Source organism: Watersipora subatra, chromosome 7 (genome assembly GCF_963576615.1).
Source record: "Watersipora subatra chromosome 7, tzWatSuba1.1, whole genome shotgun sequence".
Taxonomy (NCBI): domain Eukaryota; kingdom Metazoa; phylum Bryozoa; class Gymnolaemata; order Cheilostomatida; family Watersiporidae; genus Watersipora; species Watersipora subatra.
In genome coordinates this window covers 18528211-18551396 of record NC_088714.1, presented here as the reverse complement: position 1 = coordinate 18551396, position 23186 = coordinate 18528211, and the positions used below count along the sequence as shown (strand labels likewise).

The following is a 23186-nucleotide window of genomic DNA, read 5'->3' as shown; positions in this document are numbered from 1 at the left end:
ACTGATCTATTGCATACACAGTTAACAAACATTTAATTCTCACACTTACTTCACAATAACTTGTCATGTTAAGGGAGACATTGGTAATCCTCTCAAATTTTCTGATCCTGCAGATATCCATTTATTGTTCAGAAACTACATATAAATAAAACTTTTAAAAGACATCGTGTCTATGCTTCACGATTTAGTGGGCTGATCGTTGCTGACTTTATTAATCACCAGATCAAATTAGGTTATGCACATTTGAGCTCTGCAAATTCTACACTTACACTGCCAATAAAAATCTCATTACTGCAGTAGGTAATGGAACTTTCAAAACTATTTATCAGATCAACAGACAAAGCTTCAGTGAATACAACTTTTTAAACAAAAATTTTCTACTCTATGTCATGACCGCTAACACTCTTACAAAAACTGTTATCACTAGGCTGAGAATTTGCTGCATTCAACTTCAAAAGATTGATGTAGAATACGCGTTTGTTTCTGGTTATGCTATACTGTGTAGTTAAGAAAATCATTCAGTGATGCTTGGACATTATATTTTCAACAATAATATCATGTCAATTTTCAATCATGCAAACTCACCATATGTTTATGATGGTGGTAGTTTATGGTGGTAGTTTATGGTGGTAGTTGAGGTGCATTGACAAGACGTTAAATTATTCATACAAATTCTTGAGTCACCCTCACTTCTGTTCAAGCCATAGTCTATTAAGTTGAGTGCAGCAAACTTGGTCACCTAATATTATAGAACCTTGATCGTAGCAGTACAATCTATTATAGTGATGGCTGCACAAGTCAATGTTTTACGGCTCAGAAAATCCCCTAATGATGGTGCCTGACTTGACTGACCACACTGGCAGATAATGCATGGTAGCCTTTTTTCATGGTGCTTCAAACTACACTTACTAGCATTAATACTAGTATTAATATTAGCATTGTTAGTATCATTATTATTAAAATGAGTTTTTTCCTCAGCTTTTCAACCAGTTTTTGTTGATATCTGGTTAAAGCCCTTAACCTACAATGTCCAACACCTTTTCAGTACTGCTGCTGATCTTAGTAGGACAGAAAACTGAACTCTGTTTAATCCTCCTCCTTGATGTTCAACATACCCAAGTACTCCATTATTATTATTATGATCCATTTCTATAATCGTCTATAAATTTACGCAATCAACATTTTTTTGTTGAAAGGGGACAAAAATTAACATATCAGTTGTGGAGGTTTTTCTAAACACAAAAAGTGTGTTCATAGGTAGGATAACTAGATCATATAAATTAAACTGGTTTGAACAGCTACTAGCGTGCTGAATTAAGTGCTGATGCAATTGTGAGAATTTTCTGAAAAATTCAATAACTACAGGGTTCTAAATGTATAGCTACTCTTTTAGACTTCATTAGATTGGCTACAAAACTCATAGCTTACTTTGACCTTTTGAAGTAAGTTATACATATCTGTTGAATATTATAAATGTGTGTAATTTCGGGTATTATATTTGTGACTTTGGTGTTTTCTACCTTACGGTATCTGCAAAAATATCAAGTAGTCCAATAGCTTTTGTAATATTTAGTATTTGATTGTAGTTATAAACAATCATGCAAATTGTAGTCATATGTGTACAATGCTGAAGAACCCATGCATGTGATATCACCTCATACATTTGTGGGCTTAGATAATGCGATAAAATTTGTCTTCCGTCTTGTTTTGGTTAACAATCATTTTGTACCATGGTTAAAAAATATCTTGTTGAGTTTCTTCAGATTAGTTAATTTTAATTGCTTCATTTTTATTGCAAAACAATGCATCTTGATTAAAAATCTTTCACATATTCTTGTATATTTTATTTTTTTGTAATGTTTGATGTTGAATAAAGTTGAATGTTTTAGGAAAGTTTTGTGAGAGTGGAAAACATTATTGAGTTCCATTTTTATTTTGGAATTTTCTTGAATAGTTCATCAACTTCCTATTATCATGCTATAAAAATATGTTGTAGATTTTAGTTAAATGTTAACATTCACACCTTATAAAACCAAAATATCAGTTTTTCTAACAATAATTTGTTAATATTTGAGCTGGCATGCTGCCACAGTTGAATTTTTAATAGAATTCTTTACACTTGAGCAAAACGAGAATTATTCCTCACATCTTTCCCATAAACCCCAAGAACCTGGGCATCTGCAGCTTCGACTTTCTCCAATACACTTTCTGCAAATGAATCTGTAACCTAAAAATATGAGTAACAATTAATAACTGATCAAAAACAAACTATTGAAACAGATTTAAGACAACATCTATTAATGCCCATCTTAAATGTTGTCCACCGTCTATTAACTGGGTAAACAAGTTTTTGGAAGTCTGACTCAGCAAAGCAAAGTGTAAGAAGAATGTAGTAAAGATAGATGCAATGCAAAGACAGCAAATATAACAGCTGAAAGTATACTGAAATAAATATTAAAATTTGAGTATTAAATGCAAAATTTTGCCACACTAACAAGTAAAGGTGGCCGTCATTGATACTACTATTTTAATATAAAGTTTAAATGACATTTGAGTTTATTTAAACCAATTCAAAGTTTAAACTATTCAAATTAACATTTAAATATAGATCATATTGGATTTATTGGATTTTGTACTTGTACTTACTAAACCCGTACTTACTAAACGTGTTCTTTATAAACTCGTACCAACTCAACTTGTACTTTCTAAACTCGTACCAACTCAACTTGTATTTACTAAACTCGTACCAACTCAACTTGTATTTTCTAAACTCGTACCAACTCAACTTGTACTTTCTAAACTCGTACCAACTCAACTTGTATTTACTAAACTTGTACCGACTCAACTTGTACTTTCTAAACTCGTACCAACTCAACTTGTATTTACTAAACTCGTACCAACTCAACCTGTACTTACTAAACTCGTACCAACTCAACTTGTACTTACTAAACTCGTACCAACTCAACTTGTACTTTCTAAACTCGTACCAACTCAACTTGTACTTACTAAACTCGTACCAACTCAACTTGTACTTACTAAACTCGTACCAACTCAAATTGTACTTACTAAACTCGTGCCAACTCAAATTGTACTTACTAAACTCGTACCGACTCAACTTGTACTTACTAAACTCGTACCGACTCAACTTGTACTTTCTAAACTTGTACCAACTCAACTTGTACTTTCTAAACTCGTACCAACTCAACTTGTACTTTCTAAACTCGTACCAACTCAACTTGTACTTACTAAACTCGTACCAACTCAAATTGTACTTACTAAACTCGTACCGACTCAACTTGTACTTACTAAACTCGTACCAACTCAACTTGTATTTTCTAAACTCGTACCGACTCAACTTGTACTTACTAAACTCGTACCAACTCAACTTGTATTTACTAAACTCGTACCGACTCAACTTGTACTTTCTAAACTCATGCCAACTCAAATTGTATTTACTAAACTCGTGCCAACTCAAATTGTACTTTCTAAACTCGTACCAACTCAACTTGTACTTAATAAACTCGTGCCGACTCAAATTGTACTTACTAAACTGTGTCTAAGCTGCTAATTAATTAAGAACGATTCATTACAGGCATTTGGTTAACATAATATATGGCAGACATTTTATGATCACCATTTTTAAACAAAATCTTTTTAAGAGTGAAAACATATATTTTTGCCTATAGGTAATGTAGCATGATCTTCAAGTCCACTGAAATTTCAAAGATATGTTGGTATGCCACAACAAACTTTTAGCTACAGCGGTAATATATATGCTATTCACATAGAGAAAATTAAGTTGGGTAGAGTGGTTTGTTGATCAAGAAAGCCAAAGTTAAAAGGGAGTTAAGAATAAAGGTTCTCTCGGCATACATACTGTAACAGCAGGGGCCAATGTTAGCTGTCTCCCAATAACAAGTCGGTGTTACATCACCTCCATCCCGCCAGAGATTAAGGTCAAGAGCTGGGAAGCTTGAGCAGCTAACAGTCCGAACACCCTCACTAAAATTTAAGTGTTCAACTATATTCAAATATTTCACATCCAGATCATTTGAGAATTATGAGAATTGCGTGATAATATTTATTGAGCACAAATACAATAGTGCTGTCATTTTGTTCACTAAAAACAAACACTTTTTAGTGGCTGGACCAGTTAACGGGAAACCTGAAAAAAAACTAGCAAAAAAACACATGAATTTTGAGGCTTTCAAACTTTTTCAAGCAACTAGGATATGTATTTGAAAATATAAACATGAAATATTTTGTGGCTTCTCTTTCAATGCAATTGGATGGACCATTGTGTAGCAGCCTTTAAATACTTATATCAAGATATATCTAAAGTTCAGCTGAGTCAGCTGACACAATCAAACCTCAGGTTGAAGTCTTGAGGAGATCAGAGCCTTTATAGTAGTTATGACTATAACTCAAGTACAGGTGAATTGTTATACCTTTGTCTGTGTACATCAACAGTACCCGAATATACAGGAGCAAAAAATCAATGACTTGCTTTTCTTTTTTGTTTCTTATCACTTTGTTTGCTGCAAGGTTTTTAAGTATTATTTTTCCAACTAAGTAGGTACATGTAACTATGGTTATAATAGTGGCAATAATGGAAATTAAAACTTACACATTTTCATTGTAGAATAGTTGGTTGACAATAGTAGGCAGACCTTGGGCTTCACAAGTCAGCTGAGCATAAGAGTATCGTCTGATTGCGTCCATTTGAGCTGAAAATTAGACCAAAGATATATATCCTGAACTCCATAGTATTGGCTAATGCAATTTTTATCATTATGTCAATTACTGTGCTAAAATTTAATTTTTAATATGGTTTAATAACTGCAATAATATTAGTAACGATTTTCACCTGAAGAGCTTAATAACGCGAAAAATACATATATATATATATATATATATATATATTAACTAAAAGCAAGTGCAAAAGCATATAAAAAGAGAACTCTACACTAAAAACCTAAAAGATAATTAGTGGAGTATGAAATATTTGAAAAATTAGTGCGAAAAAAGTAAACTTTTAGTATTTGCGCTACAAATTTGTTTTGTGCGAAGCACTCATCAGACACGATTGTACTAAAAAAATATATATATATAAATATATATAATAGGTGCAGCGTTTACAGTCTTTTGCATAAAAGTGCCCAATCTTACAATGGAGCCGTTATATCATCTTTTGAACATGGCATATAACGTAATTGTCTTTTAAAAATCATCCATAAAAGAATAAGAATCATTTTTTATAACTCAATAAAATTATGTAAAATTATTTGCTACTTACCACTGCTTATTGAAACGATCAAATACATATAATCACAAACAATTGAAAATCCTGTCTTTAAAGATTGTAAAATAAAGCTGCGTATAGATAAGGCAACTCTAAATTTAACATAATCATCTGACTATCTATGCCAAGAAAAGTTAATGAAATTATGAAACAAAGAATGACTAACCTCGAGATAGACCACTAGTGGAGCTCTCAAAAAAAAATCTGTCTCCTTTCCTGGAGTTTCTAAATCCATCACCAAGTATATTAGCAAAGACCTCTCCTATTAGACCTCCTCGTACTGGAAACTCTGTCACTCCTTATAAGAAAGAACAAGAGTGACTTATTTAGTAAACTACTAGTAACTCTAAACCAACACCATAGACATAGATATCAATAAACTGAATGAGTTGCTCAGAGACAGCTATAAAGGCTATTAAGTATGACATCAAGAGTTTGTTATAGAATTAAAATGGCTGCAAAAAAGCATAAAATTTAGATTCTAGTTTATAGTGAGATTTTTGTTTTTTTCGTATTCATAAATTTATTATTTACCAAACTTATTTTGACATATCAAAATAACTTTTAACCAAATAAGTTAATGTCTAAAACCAAAAATGAAGTTTAATCATGGTGCAAATGCTACAGTCTTCATGTAACTATGATAGTTGGAATATTGTTAAATTGTCCTCCAAAATGCTCTTAATACCCAGCAAAATATTCTAATATGGCAGTAAATTATGGAGCACACAGACCTTCAAAAACTTTTACGCAATGATCAAATCCAATTAAAAGAGCAATAAAGAAAAATGCATAAATAAAGTTAATAGACAGTTTGCTTACAGATATTCCTGGAAATGAAACTTATGCCTGACATTTTGGCTGCCTAGATGAACTATAACAAAAATGGCTGCCTAAATGAACTATAACAAAAACCATTGCTTTGAAATATGATAGCTTAGCACAGAGTGCTATTGAGACAACTCACAAAACTCTTTTGCTTTATTAAACCACTCTGTCACTTACATGTAGTATGAAGCTAAACCAATTTGAGGTGCAAAGCAAACTAGACTCAAGGTCGCACTTGTATAATGTTTACCTCCGATGTAGAGCTCAACATCATCAACTGTTGTATATAGACTACTCAGCTGATCAACAACATCTGAGGGGTGAGTAGCACGGAGATCATTGAAGTTCCGTGGTACTGAGAGTCTATAGTGTCTCCTGTAAAAATATTTGATTGACCATAGGCATAGTGTCCAGTTGGCACTACGCTTTCTCTGTATGTTTTCTGTGAACTTTTGATAGTTTAAAGCAGTTATTTCTTTTACTGCTACTGATGCTGCTAGTAATACTGCTACTACTACTACTCCTACTAGTACTGCTACTACTACTACTACTAACTCCTACTACCACTACTACTGCTAACTCCTACTACTAATACTGCTACTGCTAACTCCTACTACCGCTACTACTACTGCTGCTAATACTGGTATTACTACTAATACTAGTACTGCTACTAATACTACTACTACCACTACTATTACTATACTACTATTACTACTACTTCTATTGCTGCTACTACTAGTACTACTGCTAATACTATTACTACTACAATTACTACTACTGGTAGCCTACTGCTACTACTATTGCTACTACTATTATCACTATTATTATCAGTACTAATAATACTAATTTAATAAAATTGTAGTACATAATACTTTGACTAAAGTCCGCCGATGTTTTCTATTCTTTTCATTTTGAGGCAATGTGGAATGGCTAAAATAAGAAATAAAGAGCCGTTTTAAAGATAGAATTCACATGTAACTGTTACTGAGAGTAGAAACTTAACAGTAAAACCAATTTAAAATTTTTAGCACTTGGGCTCTCAATTAGGAACCAACACGCCTTTGAACAGGCTAAATGCCTACAGGAAGCGAAACCAAGTCAGCTGGGAAACATTTTCAATATTATGTTTTCAAAAACCTTTTGGCATGCGCTTCAGCCGGAGAGTACTTTAGGCTTGAGTGAGACAGCTTAATTATGACTCTCTAATTTACATATATAAGGAACCAGTAGGCTGTAGCAACCAGTTTAGCGTGACAAGTGGGATGAAAGGGCATAGGTGAATAGCATAGAGCACGGATGGGTACTACCATAACAGATAAAGTCATACCTGATTGAGATACTATGACAAACTTGGAAAAGTGTTAAATCTAATAAGTCAAAGTTTTACCACTTTGCTTTGAAGTTTTACAAAAGAGATAAATGAGTTCTATAAAAAGGTATGAAATATGAAGTTAAGTTGCCAAATATTTCCAATTAGGAAGTTGAAGCCACTCCAGATTCTCTTCATAACGACTTTCACCGCTGCTTCAAGAACTTTATTAACTGGACGCACTGATTAAATCAGACTGCAAAGTAATCGAAGTTTGACAATGCTTGGGAATATGCTTGATCTGGTAATATATCGCAATATTGATCTATCGATTGATGTAGTTATTTTATGGTCAATGCCTATCTGTCTGACTTTTTAAGATGCACTTTATATATCTTTAAATACAAACTTAAATAGTGTAATTACAATAAAAAATTGTTTCCAATAATTTCTTTTGAACTCCCCTAATTTTCAGTTTATTTCATTGTAATTGTAGAAAAATAATGTTAAATGTAAAGCCGAGTTTTGGATATTAGTTCTGGTTTAGTTTTTTGTACTTTAACAAATACATGTACATCCAACACAAAAAACTCACCTGTAGTCAACATACGAGTTGAGCCCATGGTCACGGCCACGATTGATGTTCAGAGATACAATATCTATCATTTTGTTAAACAGGAAGTCTCGCATCTAAAATACATTTTTGAGAAATCAAGAAAGTTTGTAAAAAAAGTTTATATCCTTCTCGACAGCATACGAACAGACATAATTTGACTCTACAACATCTAAATGATCACAAGCGATTAGCCTCATCATGTTTCTTGTTGTTTAGCATTTAGGTGTAAACATTTACAATTAAGCAGTGGGCAACTAACAATTTGGTTGCAAGGGCATACATTCACAATTTAGTAACCAGCGAGTAACAGTTACCATTTAGCATCTACCAACTTGTAGTTATCATTTAGCATCTAGCAACTAGCATTTATCATTTAGCATCTAGCAACTAGCATTTGTCATCTAGCCACTACCAGTTATCAATTAGCAACTGGCAACTACTATTTATCATTTAGCAACTAGCATTTAGCATCTATTAACTAGCATTTAGCATTTATCATTCATCATTTATCAACTAGCAACTACTAGTTATCATTTTAATTTTAGAGTGAAGCCTAATTGCATTTTAAACAAGGAATATAGCACCAATCCATAAAGCAAACCTTTTGCAAATACAAACAAAGCTTGATTCCCAAAAAATATTCAGCAGAATTGTCAGAAGATCTCCTAGGATATTGATTAAACTTACAGGAGCAGGAAAGTTCTTATCAGCTCTCCATGGTATATCTCTGCTAAGACCTCTAATACACTGCTTGGTGCCTGCAATGTAACCACAGTAATTTGCCAAGCAGCAACTCTGAATGAAAAACTTTTTAGAAGTGTCAACTACCATCAAATACTTGCACTACTAATAGCAAGTCTGATTGAAACCAGTGAAAGTTTGAGATCAAAATTTAGCTTAATATTACCAAGTTCAAAAAAGGTTAACTTGATTATAAATAAAAAACTAAATAATTAAATGCATGATGTTCAAAAGTAGGCAATTATCGAGTCATCTAAAAACGTTTTCGTGAAATATCTGAAGGTTTTCATAAATGGTTTTCATTCAAGATTTTCAATCAGTCAATGGAATGTTTTTTCTGGTACTCTGCTCTACTAAAATTGCTATTTACAGTAGGTGTAAGGACTTGGAGTTATCATTTGCTTGAGACATATTTAAACACCTCGGATTTAGCAATAAGGGTTTATATCATTTTTAGGCAATATCTGCAAATTTTTAAATATCACAAGCACTTCACACTTCAGTATAAAACACAGAATTTTTTTCAATGTTTTTTTTTCAATTAAAAGAATCGAGCACTAGGCAATCTACAGTAACAAGCTGTTCATTAATTCATCAAGTTTTAAAAAGCTCAAGTATGAGTTGGCAGCTGCAAAAATCTAAAGATTTTTTATTTTAAATTTTTGGCATGTAAAGAACCAGTAGATGAGAGGCAGATCTTTGTTTGAAAATAAAATGATATCCTGAAGAAGCGCACCGTCGTTATAAATGCTGGTGACATTGTTGAAGTTTATTTGCAGGTCAGCGGTCACATCTATTCCATCGTCCTTCTCCAAGACAAACCTCCCATTGATTAGAGAATGACCAAATCTGAAGGCAGCTGCAGCTAACTCATTACTACAAGTAGTATTAGTTGTAGGGAGACAACGCTCAAGAAGCTAACTCATTATTATAAGTAATATTAGTCGTGAGTGGAGAACGCTCAAAATATGGTCTTGCATCGTTGATTAGTTTCAACTAAATTTAGTTTGCTGAGGATGCTTCATATAATGAGATTTTCTGTTTTGTCTTACAAGTTCAGCTGTGTTTCTACTATCTCGACTGCTACAAAAATGTACTACAAATTGCCACAAACTTTATTTGTATCATTTGAATAAAAATTTTAGCATAGGAACAACATATTTTACCACATATGGCTCAGAACTACACAAAAGTGTATGAGGAGTTGTTTGCTCTTAAATTGCTTAAAAACAAGTATTTTTTGATATAACAATCAGCGAATAAATTTAATGTAAAAAGGAAGAGTGGGATAATGCATGGGGTAAGCTGATTTTTTGTTGTTTTTGTTGCTTTGTTGCAGTTAAAAGTGTTGCTGTGGCATATATTGGTATGAAAATGACACTGCAGACAATCCATCATCCATTATCTAACAAAAATTGGTATCATTTTTCATGCGTATCATTCGATTTAGTAACCTGTCCTATAGTTATATGATGAGATAATTTTTATATTTTTGTGATATTGTAGTGAAAACTACTGAGACCCCACTGCCAGTTAGCCATTCGAGATAAATTCCTAGCCGAACATCAATCCAACCGGTCACAGGATGGGGCGGAGCTGAATATATGAACATTTATAAATAAGGCTGCATTCGTTCCAAAGTAGTGCAGTAGCAACGCCTATGCCTGACATCTACATATTTTATGTCATAATATATTTGTTCAGCAATATATGTAACATATTATTGCTATGAGCACTTATTGTTGCCAGCACTTCTAGAGTTGGTTGCAATAAGGATGGAGCCTATATTACCAACTGGGTTAAATCATAGACTGGCCGGAATATGGGCTTCTTTACAATATATACTATACGTAGTATGCCATATTAGGTTAAATTGTGGTAAACTTTGTAACGCAATGACCAAATCTAGGTATATTTCACTAGTAAATCAGCTACAAGTGTTTGAAATGTGATTGCTGCTTTGCATTCGAAAATTCCTTGCTACTTTGCAGATTCTCTTTTTTGCGGTCAGTACTTCATGGGGTGAAAATATTCATTAAAAATTCAAAATTAACAAAAATTTATAAAAAGATAAGGAGAATAAAATATATAAAAGACATAAATTTGTCTTAAACTCTGGTCCAAGGAGATCTCTTCCCGAGCATCATTGGACTAGAAGCAATCGTAGTTCGCTACTTTCATATTACATTTTGTAAAATGTAAGTTCAATGCACTTGTGACACCCTTTATTGCAATTTTTAAACGCCAACGACTCTCAAAGTTTTCCATCAAGCGTATTAAAGTGGAAAATGCCTATGAATAATGAAAATGTTACTTTATTAAATTTATTTAAATAAATAAATTTTAATTATTTAAAAGTTTATGAGCTATTTCACGAATCTTCGCTTATCATGGAAAGCACCAGTTCTGACTCACGGCAAAAAGTGAGAGATTTCTGCCACTCGTGATCAACATATGATTGGCTGTTATGCTTGAGTTAGCAGCTATAACAAGAAGGTAGCGCACAGGTACTCACAAAATAGCTGGATTCACATTGCTATCATAGCCATCATATCTCTGTAGTCTGTACTTTCTGATAGTTGGCTCTCCCAGAACTATCGGCAGCCACTCATAGAAATGAATGTTTGATTGTATGGCAGCGATTATTCTTCTTGTTTCCTGTCCACAGACATATAAATTAATTGTTTATGACATCAGTATTCCTGTCCACAGACATATATATTAACGTTTTATGTTAGCATTACTCCGGTCCACAGACATATATATTAACGTTGTATGCTATCAATATTTCTGTCCACAGACATATATGTTAACATTTTATGCTATCAGTATTTCTGTCTACAGACATATATATTAACATTTTATGCTATCATTATGTCTGTCCACAGACATATAGATGAACGTTTTAAGCAATCAGTGTTTGTGTCCACAGACATATAGATTAGCATTTTATGTTATCAGTATGTCTATCCACAGACATATATATTAACGTTTTATGCTATCAGTAAGCCCAGTGAGGTTTACGATTATTTCTTTCATGTTTAATTAGATAGCCTCGCCTACCATAGTACGCAGTTTAATCACCTGCTTAGCACACAAATGGGTGTTTAGGAGGTTTAAGATGTTCTCTGGTTCTCAGGCATCAGGCAGAATTTTGAAACCAAATGTTTCTAGTGATCTTGCAGAAAGCACGGAGCAAATGGGTGTGTATTTTAGTGACCTTGCAAAAGGTAGGGAGCAAATGAGTGTGTATTTTAGTGACCTTGCGGAAACACGAAGCAAATGAGTGAGGAGTTTAAATAAAATTGATCAAAAATGTGAAGACACATACCATTCACACAGACTAACAGACACATACTCTATGACAAAGTTGGATTTATTTGATAAATAGATGAAAAACTAAAATCAGAATTTTTTCTACCACAAATATTAAATATAATGCTTACAATGAAATTGCTTTGACTAGCTAAATGTCAGTAACCTTTAAAATCTTGATTAGAGGTTGTATTCCAAACATCTTCTTATGGAAAACAGAATCAAGTACAAAAGGTTTGCTTCTGCACGGTACGACCACCGTGCAGAAGCTGTATTGGAGAACGAGAAAGTGAAGCTGCTATGGGACTTCAATGTGCAGACAGACAAGGTTATTGAAGCTAGAAGACCAGACCTGATACTAGTAAATAAAGAAACCAAACAGTGTCAGGTCATAGACATAGCAATACCTGGAGACACAAGGGTAGTACAGAAGGAAGATGAGAAGATTGGTAAATACAAAGAGCTTGGGTTCGAGATAAACAGACTGTGAAAGGTGAAAACCGAAGTGATACCAATAGTAATTGGTGTTCTTGGAACAATATCAATGAGGCATATAGCATACTTGGCGGAGGTGGGAGTGAACATGTCTTTTGAGACTATACAGAAGACGGCCATCTTAGGAACAGATCACATTTTGAGGAAGGTCCTCTCTTAGTGGAATTAAGGAAGATGTTGGATCCTTTGGCCTTTTGTTAAGACCCGGACTCAACATGGACTACAACCAATCACCTACCACCACACGACTCTGAAGAAAAACTTTTATAACAATGATAATTATAATAATAATAGGTCTTCACTTAGGCCCTCTCTTAGTGGAATTGAGGAAGACGTTGAATCCCTTGGCCTTATGTTAAGACCCGAACTCAACACGGACTAAAACCAGTCACCTACCACCACACGACTCGGAAGAAAAACTTTTATAATAATTATAATAGTTTTCTGCTTTGTTGGGATCTGTGAGAATATTATGGAAGGTACTGGATATCTGAGGAAAGGAGACCTCACTGGATAGCAGTATACTACCAGACAAAGTGCTGAGAAAAATCAAACGATAAATAACATATAAAAAAAACTAAAATTAAGTTATTCATTGATTTTATTAAAATTAATAAAACATTTATTAATAGTCTTCAGAAACTTGACAATAGAAAGAGTAACGAGGTTTTATAAGCTATTGCATTAACTAAACCAAGTAATATAAGGTTTTGAAAAAACTAGTCTCTGTTTGCATGGTTGGTATAAGCTGACTACTGTTTCGCAGTAGTCAGCTTATAGCAACCATGCAAACAGAGATTAGTAAGATCAAGCCAAAACTATGATAGCTATTATAGCATCTTAGCAATGTTTTTAATGACGATTTGAAAATTATTGGGAAGTAATTTGGGCAGTAAAATATAAGATGACTCATACTAGGGGCCTAATTCAGAGGATTAAATCTTATATATTGTAGGATAATGTGACAGATAAGGGCTAGAAGTAAATATTTTAATGATTTGGTATGGTTGGCTGATGGATTATTTCTGCTGTAGTTATGTCAAGACTAAACCAAGTTAAGTGTAGGTGTAGTTATTTCAATGTAAATGTGTTGATCAAAGACATTTAATATACTCGCATAAATGCCTTTATCATAGATATTAATTAAATAAGGACATTGCAGAGATGGTTTAAGTACTGCTCATAGCTACTGGCATCGCTATAAAATAAATTGATGGGTTTGTTATGAGCTGAATTATTCATCAGTCTAAATGTACAATTTCCTCTGTCTGCTTTTTGAGATTATTAGATTTAGGAGTGTTTGGGTATTTACATCTGAGTACTTACACTCGATGCAGTAGCATTTACAGAGAAGGTCTCGTGGTCTCCGCTCTTAAAGTTTGAGGAGGTCTATTCTGTTATGACTTTTTATATGTTTTTACTATTATAGCTTATGAGAGTATACAGCTTTTATAGTTTTTGTTAAATTATAAGTTACGCAAATTTATACAGATTTTATACAAATAAAGACATGTTACTTGTTACGCGTTAAGTATCAACAATTAAAAGCAAATTGAAAAGTCCTCCCTTGACTTATTTGTCTTTGATAGCTTTAAGAATTGTAATGTCAGTTGTGAATTGCTTTGTACCTAGTAACAACCGTTTTTATTTTGAACAACTGACTTTAAAAATTATAGCCTAGATTCACAGACTTTTACAGCTTGTTAGTAGTTTCTTGGTGCAACTCGTACTTTTTACTATCGTGATGCGCCCGTATATCCTACTACAGCTGAATATTATAACTGAATAATTCTCAACACTATCAAAGAATTAAATGTTCCTCTAGCATAAAGTGGGCTATAACAAACAATGCTGTAAAATTTATGCTATTTCAAATTGTGATAATATGTTGAATAATATTGTTGACAGTAATAGTAGCAATAATAACAGCAAAGAGAACTGACCTGAAAAAGCCTCTCATCATCCCAATTCCTGTTGATAGCAGCGAGTTCATCAGCTATCTGGTTGTGTTTAATAATGAAAGAGGTGTGAGCTGAGACGAGATTTGCTACAAAAATACAAAAATATATATATTTGCAAAGCCATTGGCATAATAATTAAGCTACTTAGCTATATTATTATTGTTAGCTATATGCTTGTATTGTATATCTTTGAATGTATATTTATTAAACACACAAAATAAATTTTCAAACGCAGATGTGTATGATCAAATCTGAGTTATCTTTTAGTTTTTGCTAACAATATTCACAGTTTTAGTAAAGATCCAAATTGCGCATCAAACCATACATACAATGTGTTATTTGCAGAAGAATTCTTTAGGTGCTCTGAAAATAGGTAAACTACAGATTTGATGTTAGCTACAAGCCAAATGTCAAATAATGATCAAATAATTTTATTTAGACATCAATTAAAACAAACATCGGCTGTTAGTGACTTATTGTAATGCTCTATATTAAGTGGTTGTATTTTTCAATAGAATTGTTACAAAATTATTCTAATTCTAAAAAAACTATTCGAAAGATGCAGCAGGTATAGAAAATGTGTCAGTCCTAACAAGTATGAAAGGTGCAGCAGGTGGAGCAAATGTGTCAGTCCTAACAACTATGAAAGATGCTGCAGGTGGAGCAAGTCTAACAGTTGTGACAGAAGTGTCAGGTAGAGGAAATAATGAACAGAGAAAGGTAAGTTCAAAAACAACTTAGAATGTCTCATCAGTAGGAGCCTGATTAAAGAAGAAGAATTGTATTGTACTTGACAGCTAAAGTTCATAAGTTCAAACTTACGGGTTGTGTTGATTCTGTTGTCTCCACCCGCGAAAGGACACCTATCAGCATTGGCAGGACAATTTGCTGTATCGGCAGGAGGAAGTACAATGCCATTAATTGTTTGAGTCGCCATTCTACCTCCGGTGAGTGCCCTTAGCGTACTCTGAGTTTCTTGTGAGCTGCCATAAACGTTGGATGCATCAAAAACATGAGTGATGGAATTCATCTGCTCCCTCTGTCCTAAAATACATGTGACAGATAAATCTTTTGAAGGAGGTACACAAAAATGCCGTTTAGAATAATTAGCAAGAATGATTCGGTCAGATTTTGGTCCATGAAATAAAATATGTTGATTTTTTGTTAGCTAGGAATGATCCTTACTTTTGGAGAAAGAACTTTGCATTTTAAAGATGTCTATAACAACCCTGACAGCATGCTGTCATGCTGACCATTGTTTACATGATTACACCAAGCCATACACATGGTAACACTATTTTTAAAACATTAAAACGATGACATTTTCTGACTTAATCAATCAGACAAGATTCAAAAGTGTCTTGAACATACACAAAGTTCTTTCAATTTTACCACAAGCTCTGAATACATCGAAGACCCTCGGCTACCTTCACCGCAACTACCTACAAATGCCGAGCTCTCTGTAAAATCTTTGTGAATCTTTATAAATCATACAGAATGCTTTCAAAGAAATATGTTAACTCATACAACCCTTACTTTAGTAGCAAAGAGAGGTGTGATACATCAACATCGTTTAAATTAAAGAAGTATAAAAACTTCAAAATAAGTAGTAATTATTAATGTAAAGTTATTTATGCAATAATTAATACAAAACTGCAAGCCATTGCCAATATCTCAATAGAATCTTAAAAGTTAAACTGTTCTTATACCTTTTGCTAATTATTTATATTGAATTTGCAAAATATATTGTCTTTTAATTGAAGTGCATAAAAGTACATAAAAGTAAAAAACTTTCAGATTTTAGAAAGTTAAAAGCTGACTACAAAAAAGATAGAATTCTAGGAGCTTTTATGCACTGGTACTGGAAAATGTTACTCTTTGTTCTCTTAGAGGTGTTCTTGCAAAACTTCTGTAAATAAATATTTATTTGTTAACTAAAATGGCTGACAGGTTTGTTACACCTGAAGTTCTCAAAGTAGCCTATTTGTGTATATGGTGGCCAACATAATTATAGTCAAGTTATGGAATTCTCTTACTAATCATAGTTCATGTTCATGAATGATGATCCATGAACATTGATTATAACTCATGTTCTGTCACAGCATCTGTCACACATGGTGCTGTCTGGTTGAGCAAGGATTACTTATCAGCATAAGGTACTTACATAGCATATAGTATCTAGTATGAAGCATATAGTATATAGCTTATAGCATATAGTATATAGCTTATAGTATATAGCTTATAGCATATAGCATCTAGTATGTAGCGTATAGTATATAGCATATAGTATCTAATATGTAGCATATAGCATATAGTATATAGCATATAGCATCTAGTATGCAACATATAGTATCTAGTATGTAGCATATAGTGTATAGTATATAGCATATAGTATATAACATATTGCATTAAGCATCTAGTATGTAGCATATAGCATATAGTACATAGCATCTAGTATGTAGTATATAGCAATTAGTATGTAGCATATAGCATCCAGTATGCAACATATAGCATGAAGTATATAGCATCTAAAAATTAGCACCTAGTAGATAGTATGTAGTTTCTAGTGTATAGCATATGGCATATAGTATATAGCATATGTCGCATAATTAGTTTATATAAAGCATATAGTAGTACCTACCGATTAAAGTATTGAATATAATATATTGCGTATAGCATATAGCATTTAGAGTGTGCCATATAGAATATAGCATATATAGCTCATCATCACACCTACATTATTAAATCTATTAAATTAAATACTTTAACTTTCAAATTTAATTATTTAATTTATTAAAAATTAACTGCTATGAAATGTAGAATATCTTACTAGTGTTAGCGTAGATTAAAATAAAAACTTCATTTGTTGATATGTGATCAGCAGACAGCACTTTACAAGTGTCAACAAGGATATGATTTAACATTCAGTTTTGAATTCAATTAAATAGATATTAACTTTATTTACACAGGTCAAGGTTAATTAATGCAAACTAGGCCATGAAACAAAAATAGTAAATTATGTGTATGGAAAGAAAAAGCCTTTTTGCATAACTATGTTCTATAATGCAAATGTAAATTAGGCAGGAAACCTATCACCGGAACTTGTTGCTTGAAACTAAGATTTATCTTGTGCCTTTTTATGGTTTGGTTTTTTACACAAGTAGCACAACTCCTGCCTACCTTGAACACAGTTGTGTGGAGTCGCTTCTGCAGACCTTATATGGTTTATGCAGACGTCCTGTCCATATACTGGATCATCTTTGAGTTCAATTTGCTGACAAACCTCTCCTCTTTCTTCTGCTACAAGAGCTCTGACCTCCGCTAGCTCGGCTCGAGTACCAGAACTGTTTCGACTGGCCAGAAATATTTGGTCTGGGCAACAGGCAGCTGTGGCTAAACAAAGCAATTTCTAATGCTATTTCTAAGTGTTGAATCATAATGTCTGCGTTGCATTCTTAATAAAACAATGTTAACCACATAGGAACTGATATATTGCAGTGTCAACACTATTGTATAAGTTAATAAATACACCTATAATAATATAGGCTGTCTGTCGTAAACCAACAATGACTTGCATCTTAGCGATGCGTGCATGGGTCGAGCGGTATGGTAGAGGTGACCCAGTTCTCAGTAACTACCACTTCCGGAACTGCCAGGAAAGGGATGCATTTTGCAACACATCCAGTCTGAAAGAGCCAGGTAGCCATTTCAGTAGTCCAGTGTGCGAAGGGCAGAGGTGGCGCTTTAATGTGCCAACATTGTCAGTGTGGTGCATGGGGCCTCCAAGTTAAGGTCTAGATCCGAGAGACCCAGCAATTTAGTGTAGAAATCTTGCTGAGAGCTTTTGTCAGATCAGCATTAAGCAGGGCTCAAACTACCAACCCCATGGTTGATAGTCAAAGACACTACCACTAGGCCACCCTGACTCCTTATAACCTATACACCTAACACCCGATTACATATTACAGACACAAACATAATGGCCAGATTATAGGACAGGATTTGTGTAAAGTTTGAATTCAACTAGTACAAGAAAGGCAGTAGTTTACTAGCGATGTTTTGTTTCCAACTTACGGTCTGATAGCGAGAGCTGGGTAAACTCATGAGCGATGAACTGTCCCCACTGCATGACGTGAGAGCTGACCCCATCAGTGTTCAGCAAAACATTGGTCACAGTAACCGTAGTAGAAATCTGACGCGGAGACTTCAGAGCATTTCTTGATGCAATTTCTGTTATTCTTCTAGTTCCGTTCCCTAAGATTAGCAAACTATATTTTGATTGGAAAGAAGCAGAATAGCTTAGCAGTGTTAGAAAGGTTAAATGAAACACCTTGCAGTGGTAATTTCTCGACCCAGTCAATGTGTAGGTGACAAGTCGTTTTTATTGGTTATACTACCTCTGCAAACTGAAACCAGATCAGAATAAGCCAATCAGAGTCCATAAATAAGCTAGTAAACAAATGTAAGTATATATAGCTTTTTGTTGGCTTTGATAATCATCAACAAAATGTTGTTTCACATTAAATGCTAAAATAAAGAAAAAAGTGAAAAGAAATAAATCAGGAATTATTGAGTGAGTTGAACAAATATGAGTTACAAGTTAGTAGTCTAATAGTAGTGCAGAGAAGTCAGGATAGTGAATTGAAGATTTTGTCTGTTAGCTGAGTAGAATAAGTTCATTTATCCTTTTGCTATAAAACTTTTGTTCCAGCTTCAACCCGGCTCATAAGGGTTTACTTATTAAAGTTCTGTACAGAAACTGGATAACTGGATTGTCTCACATTAATAGCCAATCTTGCATTGCATCCATCAGCTAATATATAGTTATGGTGGCGTCTTAATCATATGTCACTCATTTATTCAGAATTGATGTCTATAAAAATATATTCCTGCTACTCGTCAAGCTAGGATCAGTCGGGTTGTTTGTTCTTTTTATCGAGCATTTGGAATGTTAGAAAAAATTATTATAAAATACATAAGCATAACACATTGCTTTAAATAAATGTTTCAATAAAGTATTTTTCAAAGTTAAGTTTAGCTGTATTTTCTCAAATTTTTCAGTAAAAGATACAGCTGCGAAAGCTGCAAGTACTGAATGCTTCTTTGTGTTTTACAACCTTACGAGTTTAGTCAAGTAGATCAGTATTAAATAGCAAACAAACTAAGATCACCAGAGATAAATACAACGATTGTTGAAAAAACCTTGGAATGTAGAAATAGGATGAACACTTGCTGTTCAGGTGTTTTAAAGCATCAGTGTACAATCATCTAAAAGCACTATTATCGCTTGACACATTCATTAAACTACCATCAGAGCTTACAGGTCCTGCCTAAGCTACGAAAACGTCTTTAAAAGATTTTCTGATTAATTAATACAGAAGCTAGTTTTATAGAATTCAATTGATGTGTAGGGGGCAAAAGATGAAAGCTCAGGCTGCATTTATGTTATACTCAGACATATTGTTAAATCCTTCCAAATGCTGTTAAAATTGTTAAAAATTGTTAAATTGTTCAAATCAGTGTCAATTGTTAAAATTGTTAAAAGAGAATTTTTTCTAGCTTTAATGCTTCCAACTTTCCTTTCAAATCAATATTTTTTATTCTTTTTAAACTTACAAGATTTCTTGCTGTTTATAGAAGCTTTTAGGGTTTCACACATTGCATCGACAATAGGCTTGCATAAACAATAGAATTAGTACTTCACTGATAGTAGAGTTCTTCAATATTATATTTATTATTTATAGAAACTACATAAAGCAATTAAGAAAGAATACTTACTGTTAGGTATTTAAAAGTAGGTTCTTGTGAATTTTGGTTTTTAATTTTAGATTACAAAAGTATTTGAGATGCAGGTTTGAGTAAAATGTAATTTTGCCAATGATTGGTGTATCAGTGTGAGCAGACAATTGAAAAGTTACGGTGTGACAATGAGTTAAGTACCTTTTAGAGTGCAGAACTCAAGTATGACAGTATGACAATGAGTTGAGTACCTTTTATAGTGCAGAGATCAAGTATGACAATATGACAATGAGTTGAGTACTTTTTATAGTGCAGAAATCAAGTATGACAGTGTGACAATGAGTTAAGTACCTTTTTATAGTGCCGAGCCAAAGCATTTAAATAAACAATCAAGTTATGAATATTATTGAGTATGTGCTATTACCATCCTCATATTTGGGTGAGAGAATTCTGTTATATGGTGTTCCAGCCATTCCCCATGTTTTTGTCCCAGTCTGCGTGCTGGTGCATCTTGCGTTAGGCTCTCGGTAACGTGAGTCACATGCGACAGCGTTGTCTTCTTCGTATTCACACGGTGGTGGTCCTTTGAAATTTTAATAATACACAATGATTATTAGAAATTTATGTTAAACAGATTGTAATTCCTATGGTAAGTTTAAAAGCTATGAGATGTGTAAATGGAAAATTTTATCTTTGTTGATGGGATGCAGTGAGCGTTGAGTTAGAGTATGCCCTAATATGACACTCTCTCTCTCTCTCTGAGTAACATGTCCTGTGAGGACATAAGTGATCATGGTTCTCCTTTCCTATAACCATGACTGTTCTTGGCAGGTTTCAACAGTGATTTGTTCACCTTTTTTGTGTTTTTATTGAGACATCATCTCTCGTTAGGTAGCAGTTAGCTTGCAGAGGAGCTCCTCCGCTCTTGGTCAGGTTTTTTTACCCCTGCATGGTTGTTAGCAACTTTCATCCATGCTAGAGCACAGATTGGAAGCCGGTTCAGTTGCCAACAATTTGGATTTGGCACAGGAGCAATTGGGTTTAAATGCCCTTCCTAACACTACCAATGATCGTTAAAGATGTGATTGACCCAAATTCCCAGAAATTGACCCAAATCACTGACCTATTGATCATAAGCCTTCACTCTAAGCACTGTGCTACAGCTGCTCCCCAACATAATTAAATTATAATATTATTGCTATAAGCAGGTGTCATACTTTTTAATCTAGCCAACTTACTAAGCCTGACCTGTTTCTAGATCTTTCTCAACTTCTAAATATTTCACATCTGATTCCTATTACTAAGATTTAGTATCTAATTGTGTTTGTATCTCATCTAAAATGTAGATAACAATAAGAATATCATAATAATCACAGATTACTGGATGAATGCTATTCAGGTTTATTTCCAACTAAAAGTAATACGTATTGTGATTGGAGCGCTTGGGGCAATATTCAGCCAGCTTATCTTATGTCTTGCTGAGGTCGGGACTGAACTGTCTTTTGAAACAATTCAGAAAACAGCCCTATTAGGAACAACCCAGATTCTAAAGAAGACCTTTCAGTAGAATTAATCAAAAAAGTGATAAATCTTTAGCTTCAAGCCAATGCCAGGGCTCACTTACTACCAACTACTTGGTTGTGAAGACAGTCTTTATAAGAATAAGAAGTAATAATAGTTTTCTGCTTTTTTGAAATCTCTGAGGATATTACGAAAAGTACTGGATATCTGAGGGAAGGAGATATCACTGGGTACCAGTATACTAACAGACAAAGTGCTGAGAAAAATCAACAGTAAATAAAATATAAATAAACTTTAAAAAATTCGTTTTATTAAATTAATAAAATATTTATTGATAGTTTTCAGAAACTTGACAATAGAAAGCGTAACAAGATGTTATAAGCTATTGCATTAACTAAACCAAGTAATATGAGGTGTTTAAAAAAAATCAGAGCTTATAAGTAGTTTTGAAATCTTCAAGATGCTTTCTTATCGTTTTATGATAGAAGAATGTTAGATTGCTGTATAAATTAGTGTGATGTAGTTTTGCTCAATGTGTTTTATTTAATGACCTCACCTATCAGCATTGTTCTCTTTTCTGACTGTCATATCTTTAGTTGCAAAGCTGATATAAAGTGACTTGATGAAAGGTATACAGACTATAAAACCTCAATCGTAAAATATGAAAGTACAGCAGATACAGAAAGAAACAGCAAATTATTTTGGATATTTTTACAACAGTATTTTTAATTGATTTGAGAGTTCATGGCTGATTAGAGAAACAGCAGATTTACAATACGTATTATTGGATGATCCATCGGGTCTTAATTAGGTCTTAATTAATCAAAAGAATTTTAGCCATTTACTTTTGATAGAGAATCTTTATATAGAATATTTGAGATGAAATAAGAAATATTTTAGATTGAATGTGAAAGCAAAAACATTGAACCATTTGTGTTAACAAAAAATAATAAGATTGGTATGAAAATAATAATATTTTAGTTTTAATTTTATCAAAAAAATTAATGGGGGTAATATTTACCTGGTAATCCTGGCGAGCCATCTATTCCATCTAATCCATCCCTTGGCAAATTATCTTCTGGATCCCTAAAAAAGCAGCTTAATGGATAGATACTGTAGATATAAACTATATTTTCACCGGTCTATGCCATTCAAAGCAAATCAGACTATGAATACAAAATAAATAAAATAGGCAATAATAGGACTTTGTTTGTATTCATTTTGGAAACAAATAACAACATTGTAGATGAAACCGGTAGTTCTGGAGTTTGTCTAGTAGACAAAATTTTCTCCATTTCTATAAGAGTCGGTCAACATACGCCATGTATGTGATGAGCTCTTGAGTAAATAGATGTGAAA

At 33.3% G+C, this 23186-nt stretch overlaps 1 protein-coding gene across 1 annotated transcript; it reads right to left on the bottom strand.

The window, feature by feature from the left end:
* Positions 1 to 1914: 1914 nt before the first annotated feature.
* On the bottom strand, positions 1915 to 20885 carry LOC137399492 (chorion peroxidase-like). The gene is made up of 14 exons (XM_068085628.1): positions 20731 to 20885; positions 18642 to 18821; positions 17748 to 17960; positions 15390 to 15611; positions 14550 to 14653; positions 11312 to 11454; positions 9533 to 9672; positions 8743 to 8813; positions 8035 to 8129; positions 6381 to 6505; positions 5469 to 5600; positions 4628 to 4727; positions 3878 to 4002; positions 1915 to 2227 (listed from the first exon to the last, which is right to left on the bottom strand). The coding sequence occupies exons 1-14, from the start codon at positions 20777 to 20779 to the stop codon at positions 2136 to 2138; spliced, it is 1791 nt and encodes a 596-aa protein (XP_067941729.1). The 5' UTR covers positions 20780 to 20885; the 3' UTR covers positions 1915 to 2135.
* Positions 20886 to 23186: the final 2301 nt, after the last annotated feature.

Coding starts and splice junctions, on each gene's coding strand:
- LOC137399492 (XM_068085628.1), bottom strand. CDS start 20,779: ATGGCTGGAACACCATATAACAGAATTCTCTCACCCAAATATGAGGAT. Junction 17,961..18,641: donor CCAGCTCTCGCTATCAGACC/GTAAGTTGGAAA, acceptor TGCTTTGTTTAG/CCACAGCTGCCTGTTGCCCA. Junction 14,654..15,389: donor CAACAGAATCAACACAACCC/GTAAGTTTGAAC, acceptor GTATTTTTGTAG/CAAATCTCGTCTCAGCTCAC.